The sequence below is a fragment of the Salvia miltiorrhiza genome, chromosome 6 (assembly GCF_028751815.1).
Source record: "Salvia miltiorrhiza cultivar Shanhuang (shh) chromosome 6, IMPLAD_Smil_shh, whole genome shotgun sequence".
In the NCBI taxonomy this organism is placed as follows: domain Eukaryota; kingdom Viridiplantae; phylum Streptophyta; class Magnoliopsida; order Lamiales; family Lamiaceae; genus Salvia; species Salvia miltiorrhiza.
The window spans coordinates 19,015,343-19,024,226 of record NC_080392.1 but is presented as its reverse complement, the minus strand read 5'-3'; the positions used below and the strand labels follow the sequence as shown (position 1 = coordinate 19,024,226).

General features: G+C 34.7%; 1 protein-coding gene across 1 annotated transcript; it reads right to left on the bottom strand.

The window, feature by feature from the left end:
• Nucleotides 1–634: 634 nt before the first annotated feature.
• Nucleotides 635–5,306, bottom strand: LOC130990334 (E3 ubiquitin-protein ligase RDUF2-like). The gene is made up of 5 exons (XM_057914550.1): nucleotides 4,398–5,306; nucleotides 3,479–3,631; nucleotides 1,534–1,632; nucleotides 1,291–1,446; nucleotides 635–1,000 (listed from the first exon to the last, which is right to left on the bottom strand). The coding sequence occupies exons 1-5, from the start codon at nucleotides 4,926–4,928 to the stop codon at nucleotides 854–856; spliced, it is 1,086 nt and encodes a 361-aa protein (XP_057770533.1). The 5' UTR covers nucleotides 4,929–5,306; the 3' UTR covers nucleotides 635–853.
• Between the last annotated feature and the right edge of the window lie 3,578 nt (nucleotides 5,307–8,884).

Here is an 8,884-nt window from a genome sequence, read left to right as displayed (position 1 = left end):
CTTAGGTCTGAATATTAAATCATAAGTTTTGTACCTCTCATACATGTTTTTGAATTTAAGAGGCTGAAATAATATTATATGATAATCAGAAAAACAAAACTAATAATTAAATATACAAAAATAATAATTCATGCAATTTCTTAATTTAAAAATCGTACTTGAAAGCTAGGGTATCACATCGAGCGACTTTGCTTACTTTTTATTTCATTTTTTAAAATTAATTCTTAAAAATTAAATATTCTAAAATTCAATTATTTTTTTTTCTCATTTTGTATAAAAGAGAATTCTATCGTTTCTCATTCATTCTTTTCACTTCAAATAGTGATAATATTATCATAGAGTGAAAAAATAGCGACGAAACACACTATAAAAGGACGTTACTTTTAAAAATTAATCTTAATAGATAAAAATAGTAAAATCCTTGTTCACTAAAATGAATTGAAATTTTCGGATATTTCAATTTCTTGATAATCTCTATCATTTAAATTAATTTTATTTAATTCATATCTCATTCAAAGGATGAGATTGAAGATATTCTAATATTAAGTATATAAGTATGCTTAATTATGTATCTAATCAATCATAAAAAGAAACATACTTTCGTCAACCTTCAGCCACCAACCCATACTCCGAATGAACAAGTAAAGATTAGATTATATGATGATTTGAAGTTTACAGTTCAATCAACACCAAATTTGCCAACAAACAAAATTGGCAATTTTCAGCATCCTAAAAAGTAGAAAAAACCAAATTTTGCCACATGAAAAAAAGAATGCCCTCAGTTTTCAAAGATTTCAGAAACCTATACAGAAAATACGAAAGCAGCAGTAAGATTTTACAGCCCAAACCAAACCTATTTAGCTTCTTCAGTTTGGGACATGACAGATGTTTTGCAAATTGGGCAGCTGCTTTTCTGCCGAAGCCACTGCTTTATGCAGTAGATGTGGTAGAAGTGCCCGCAGTATAGCTTGCCCGTCTCGTCATCTGCTTCATATTCCTCCTGCAATGCATCGTTCAAGTACGAAGCAAGCCGAAATAGACCGTCAAAAAAACACGACGGCATAAAAACATAGGGTTATTCTTAAATTATAATCCGAACTTTAACCTCGAGGTGATTTTTATGTCCGAACTTAAAAATAGTACAAATATAACATGTATTTATCTCCATTTTTTTTACTTAATAGCCTGAGTCGCGATTTTCAGACAACTAAATAGTAACATGGGTTCAAAGTTCGAACTATAATTTAAGAATATACAAGAATATACACCAGCAGCGGAGAGAAACTTAACCTGGCATATACTGCATTTCCTCTCCATCTCTGAGGTAAAATGCAACGACAAATCAGTCGAGGGTGCAACTTTAGTCGTCCCCAAACAACGAGTTATCTCGTCATCTCTCAATCCGGTGCTCACATACCCAATCCTGTCACTGAGCTCCAGCAATTCCTATTTGCGTGATACAACAGAATTTCATTTCAAGAACCACAAATATCAATAGCAAGCCCCATTCAACACTATTATGTTACAACATACCTCGTACGACATGTTATCCGTATCAAGCCTGAGATCCCTGTACCGGTCGAGCCCATCTGATCTCCCACCCATCAACAGACTACTTTGGAGCATTACAATCTGCAGATTGCAACACAAAAAACAAGACTATTAAAACACTTGCAAAATTATGAAATGATATATAATTATACAGTAGCTTTTCTGAGCATTTCGGTAAAAGATAACCCTTGTTTTCTACTTCTTTTTCTAGCGTTTAAAACTTACTCACAGGAGAAGAAGGCAGTTCCATTTTCATGTAGACTTCAAATAAGAATTCTAACCTTTTCTTGAGTTGAGAATATAAACCTTTTACAGTTCAAATGGGATTCTCTCACCTTATCTAATATTTGGTAGATCTTCTTAAGGACTACGTGAGGCGTTAACAATTATAGAACTAAAACAGTATATATTCATACATTTAAGCCCAGTTCTAAGGTTATGGTCCAAAACTCTTGGGGACCATCTACCCCACCTGTATGTCCTATCATCCATGTCCCATTATCAATTTTACTATTTTAATAATATGTAGTAGTATATAATAATTACATAATGAACTTTAATTTATAAACTTTATTGCAAAAAATTGGATTTTTTTAAAAAGCTACTTTGGGAATAATCAACCCAAAAAATCAACATTTGACAAAAAAATGCAGTTTAAAAAAAAAACTGAAGAAATGCAAATTAATTATAAATATTTTAATCATAAACCATAATTGAATTGAAGAGAAAAAAAATGAATAAATCAATCAATCAATCAATTGTTGGACACCAAAGTTGGGATAGAGGATGCCAAATGATACAAATCGGATGACATCGTCTATTAATGCAATACTAGATGTTGACCAAATATATGATAATTTCATGCATGAGAGGTGGGTAAGGTTCGGTGAGTTCCACGGATTGACGAAACGAACAGCTCTGATTTTTCTTTCATACATACATCATGTCGATTTTTCAAGAGCCTCATGTAAAACCATGCTCTTCAGCCAAACAACAACCAGATGTTGAGAAGCTGACTATGTGCACATCAAGTTAATATTCTAAATCAGATTAAAATTGTACTCAATAGTACGTTTAATCTCAACGTCTTGTTACATTAAGAATGTTCAAGCTCAGGTAACTTTCTCCTCTGAAACTAAACATTTGAGAGTTTCTAAATCATGTGAAAGCTAATAACGAGGTTATGTACTTCACAAAATACAGGGTAAGTTCATATGCAAAACCGTCTTTGCAAGAAACATGAGCATTTCCATCTAATTTCACTAAAACATACCTTATCTTATTCAGTTAACATCTGAAACTCAACGGCAACTAACAAGCATATCTGATTAATCAATCCATTCAATCTTCAGGTAATAGTTGCTGATAAACAATTTAGAAGTTCAATAACATATTTGAGGACGAAAGAAGTGGCAAGAGCCTGCATCATACTCAAATGAGAAAAGACAAGCAGCAAGTTCAAATTTTTATTCTGTCAAGGCTAGTCACAGATCATGCTCTAATTGAACCTTGAAGTTCTAAACCCGACAAGAATGAATTATAAGTCGAGGCTGGCAAGACAAGAAACACCCTTATAGTTTGTCATCTGTGTTTATAGTAAAATATTTTAAGACGTTACCTTTAATCTACTCATCATTACTAATCTCTCTGTAGAATGATATCCGTGGTAAATGATAGGACCCTATATCTCAAGTGCCAAATTACAACACTTAAACTAAAATAAGATTTCACAAGAACTCGTTATAGGGGGAAAAAAACTACTTTGCAAACTAATTATTTCAAGTATGTTCATGTAATCACTTGTCCATGAAATCTTTCTCTCCAATAACAGCTCCATATCAGAAAATTAATCATCATGCAGATTCAAGAGTATTGGAAAGTAATCGGAGCTCAAAACATCGTTAAGATCAGGAAGAACAAAGCTAACCTCAGCAAGTCCATCACGGAAACCATGTCTGACATGACGATGATGTCTGGATCCAGAAACATCAGAACGTATACGAGCTATTCCAACAGACGAATCGGATTCAAGGAAAGGGTTGTCTTCGGGGGTAACCATTCTCCTCACATTGTAAGAACGCTGACAATCAACAACAGAAAGTTGAGGGTATTGTATAACATAACCGTAGTGTAACTGTGTAACAAAATCGAATGCAACACGGAACAACGAGAGCATTAGAAGTGAAGTGATGAACACAAACTTGAAAGTATAAGCAGTAAATAAGACCACAAAAATTAAAAAATAGCAATGTGGTTAGAAATTGTAAGCAAAACCAAAACAGTATGAACAAGAAACTAAATACACATACACACAACTCGAGATTATAGAAATACAAACAGATACATGTAACATATTCACTGGATATACAGATATAATAACTGGGTAATTGCACCTAAAATACATGAACTTTCACCCAATTACATGAACTTGAAATTCTGCCTCCAATTACACAAAATTTTAATTGTTTTGATTTTTCACACAATTATCAACTGTTCCAAATTAATACTGAGACGGACACCTGAAATGTCTACATGGCTTAAAATGGCAGATATACTAAATGATGTAATTAGATGTCTAATCCACTTTAACATTAATCCTCCCAAAATAGACAACTGTGTGAAAATCATAACAATTGAAAGTTAATGCATTAGGAGGCAAAATTTTAGGTCATGTGTAAAACCAGAATTGAGGGAAAGTTGGTGTATTTAAGCACAATTAACCCTTTAATAATAGAATAAAGTAATCATCTTTAGCAATGAGCTGCATCAATTGTAACAGACAAAGTTCAGTTAAGCTCTCTTCTCTATCTCTCTAAATGTATAGAGATACGAAGGAAACAAATTACCTCCCTCGGAGCAACAGAATTGATTCTGTCATTAACATCAACTTTGCCTCTCGAGGGCCTCCTCGAAACGACGCAATCGACGGAGGCAGCGTCGGTGCTCAGCCCCATTCCGGCGCCACACCAGACATCAGGCGCGCCCACGCAGCTGGACGACAGCGCCAGGGAGAGCGACGGCGATTGCAGCGGCGGATTGGCGGCGGAGCTTCCGTGAATGAGTGGCTGCTGGTCATTGCCGCTTTTCTTGGTCTTGAGCCTCTTCTTCTTTAGCTTCTTGGCCTCCCAATTGGCCGAAGTCCTTATGACCGCGGGTACCGACACCTGCGACGAGGCGGCGCAGCCGAGCCCGCGGAATGTGGCCGACGAGAAGTTCTTCTTCTTGTAGGCGGCGTCGGAGGTGGGGCTGGAGGAGAGGAGGATTGACGAAATGGTGGTTTTGGGGCGGTTGGAATTCGGATCTGTGTCCGGAATTCTGGGCTTTCTGTGGCGGATTTGTTCGGCCGTGGATAAGTTTTCCGCCGCCGCTGTAGGCATGGTTTATCGTGTGTGTGTGTGTGAGAGAGAGAGAGATGGAATTGCGTGTGAAGGAACGGGTGGAAGGAGAATGGGGGAAAGGTGGGCAAGTGGGGTGTTGATGGAATTTGAAGAAAGGATTTTTCTGAAGTAGAAAAGAAGCTCTCTGTCTGTCTCTGCGTGTGTGAGAGAGAGAGGAGAGAGGATTTGCGTGTGTGCGTAAGAGAGAGAGAGAGAGGGAGGTGGGGGGTGTTTGTGGAAATTCAGGAATGGAATTTTGTGAATCAGAAAAGGAGGTGAGAAGAGAGAGAGAGAGAGAGAGAGGAGCTAAGAGCTAAGAGCTAAGAGCTAAGAAGGAGAAAGCGAAACAAGCAAAGTCCATGGATTCCTACTTTATAGCTTAAGGACTTGTTTGCTTCAAAATTTAAAGCCATTTATAAATTAGTGGCACGTTATCTATTATCCATATCTTTTGAATTCTGTATCACACTTGAGAGGTGTGATAACGTAAAATCTTTTTTTATATATCTTACCAAATATGATATTGATATCTAATATATTTAATAGATATCACAGTAAAAAAATATCACGTTTTATCCCATACCACGTAGCAAACGAGCCCTAATAATTAATGCTGCTATATGATTTGGTAGGGTGGAAATAAAATTAGGAACATAAGGAAAATAATTGTGGAAAGTGAAAGCTTATTGAGAGAAGTCTGTCCAAATATATAACAACCTCTATTGGTATTGGCAGAGGCTTTCTTTTAGTCTCGCGCAGTCTCAATTTTTAGTATTCATATTTTTTTTAGATCGTTTTATATTTTAATATTTATTTTTAATTTAAATAAAAATAGATAGAATTATTATCTCATTTTATTGTTTTTAAACATGGTTATCAAACAATTGTTTAAGAATTTGAATCATTTTAAATTTTTTGTTCTAAATAAAGGCTATCCTAAATGTATGTTACTTCCATTACATAAAATTACTCTTTTATTTCTTAAATGCTTTAAAATTTAATCTATTTTTTATAATTAAAATCACATTAAAGCATTTTTTTAATAAAATAACTTTAATAAATATTTATGAATATGAAATGTCGAGCAATAATAAAGATAAAATAGAACAATTACCTATAAATTATGATTGTCAAAGAATATTAAGTGTTTTTTTTTTTTTTTGAAATTACAAGAGGTATCTGAATATAATCAATTATGCAACCCGCACGCAAGCAAGACCTCACCACCACCCAAATGGTGGGAAAACATCACTGTACGCAGGTGAGAAACGCCCTGCGTGTGGGACCTCAACACCAAACAATACAACACCGCATACAGACGGGAATACAACACCACCTAAAGTGGGAAAACATCGTCACGTAGGCGAAAATACAACACCACTTAAAGTGGAAAAATACCACCGCACGTAGGCGAAATTGAACTCAAGCTCTCACAAACGAGAGTCTTTAGGTGCCTCAGCTTTCTCCTCTTTTATTTGTGTAAAATTAAATGAGGATAATTTGATGCGATGGAGTGACTTTTTTTTTTATAAGAACTTGTAACAATTATTTCGATGCACACGTCATAAGCTTATATTTTCCATGTAATAACTTATTAATCATATATAATAGATAAATCATGCTCCCTTCGTCCACTTATTCTTGACTCTGGTTTGCCATTTTAGTCCATTCATCAATTTTTTACTCATTTCATTTTTCGTATATTTTTATTCATAATAAAGTGAAACTCTTATTTTCACTCATAATATATTCGAACTCAATAATTTTTGTTAGGAGGATTATGCGAGGACAAAAAGAAAGAGTGAGCGATGCCAAAATATTTTATACTCTCTTCATCTCATTAATTTTGTCATGTTTTCTTTTTTGAATTGTCCTAATAATATTGTCCTGTTTTTATTTTTGATAATAATTTTATATTATAAATAATATAACTCATATTTTTATATATTTTTATTACATTAATTTAATTTTCTTTATTAAAAAAAATAGAACAAATTTATTGGGATAGAGGAAGTACACTGCACATAATATAAATATTGGCTGAGAAAAGAACAAAAGTTTTGCTTAATTGGTGGGGAGTGGGGAGGATAAAGGTTGTAATAAATATTAGAGGCTCCCCATCTTTAATTGAGTAGTTTTTGGACATTGTGATAGGCTTGACCAGAATTGCTTACTTTTCTGGAATGGTTAGGTGGGCCTCCCCCCTTACAAAGAACAATTTACATAAAATAAATTTTAGTTTTCTCATTTGTGTTCTTAAAATATGATGAGTATCAATATTCTAATAAAGTATGAAATAGTTTCCCCTTACCATTAAAGGAGAGCACCTTCCACTAATTATTAGTACTACTTTTGTTATTATTGATAGGACAAACTTAGAATGACGAATGATCTTTACAGTTCCAACGACTCTCAATGTGTCATTCAACTACTCTCAATATGTAACTAATTCATGCCAAAATCTTATGTTGCATGCAGAGTTTAGTGGACCGGGAGATGTATTTATTATTCATAGTAAAGAAAAGAGGTAATTGCCTTTAAATATATTACCTTTTATTATTTTTTGAAATTGCACATCACTTTTAAAATTCGCCTCATAATACATAATTTTTTTTTCTTCTGAAATTGCACATGGTCAGCCAATCACCAACCAAAATAATGATGTGAATGTCGGAAACGCCACATATACACGCTGTAAAAAAAATTAATTGATGTGGTAGTCATGTAGGATTTTTTTTTTTTTTGGCTATTAAATTCGAATTTCCAGAATATAGAATTAAGGCATTAAATTCCCAATTTTCCCCTAGTTTTACAATTTCCCCATTTGCAACAAATTGTCGAAAGGACGGATCTTTATCGGCTTGCGCCGAACCCGATGGTTGGCCTCCTGACATCGTTGATCGCAACCTTCCCTCACTAGATTCCATGAAAACAACAATTTCCCATCACTCCTGCAGTTCTACCATAATAAAAAATATGACAACAATAAATGCATTTAAACCAGCCAAAAAAGGATGATATCAACTAAGTTTTCAGCACAGTAGGCCCTGGATAAAGAAAGCAACCCACGCCAAATGCATAATGAATAATTTAAGTTGTCGACTTGTTCACTTTAATTGAGTTTGTGGAATCTATGCAAATTAGCAGTTGATGTTAGGGGAAAGATCACAATCTAAGTTAAATCAACGGCGACACGTTCGTCTCCCTGCCTGGTTCATCCCGTGCACCAGAGCCTTGGTCGCCGGTTCGTCGCGTGCGCCGAAGCCTTCGCCGCTGGTTCGTGTTGGTGTAATTGCTAGAGCAAGTGTAATCGCCGGAGCTGAAACCTTTCTTGGTGTTGGTGTAATCGCTGCAGCTAGGGCAATGTGGGCCAGATCGCTGGACGCTAGGGCAATTGTAAAAAGTGCGAAATTGTAAAACTAGGGAATTTAGGAGAAAATTGGATATTTGAGAAATTAATGTTTTAATTCTATATTCTGGAAATTCGAATTTAATAGCAAAAAAAATAAATAAATAAACCCTACATGGTTGCCACATCAATTAATTTTTTTTTCGGCGTGTATATGTGGCGTTTCCGGCATCCACGTCATTTTTTCGGTTGGTGGTTGGCTGACCATGTGCAATTCCAGAAGAAAAAGAATGGTTATGTATTATGAGGCGAATTTTAAAGGTGGTGTGCAATTCCAGAAAATGGAGAAAGATAATGTATTTAGGGGCAATTACCCCCAAAGAAAATGAATTTTGACAAATTAAATTACTCCATTTGTTCCACCTAATTTAATTACGTATTTCTTTCGACACGAATTTTAAGAGTGTTAAGAGCATTTTGCATTTTTAGTGGAAGACGCTATAAGGTGGTCTCTACCTTTGTGTCTTCCCTCTTTGGTATATTTTAAAATAAGTTATGAAAATCTTAAAATATTTTATTTTCTTTCCGTTAAAATTTTACAATTTTT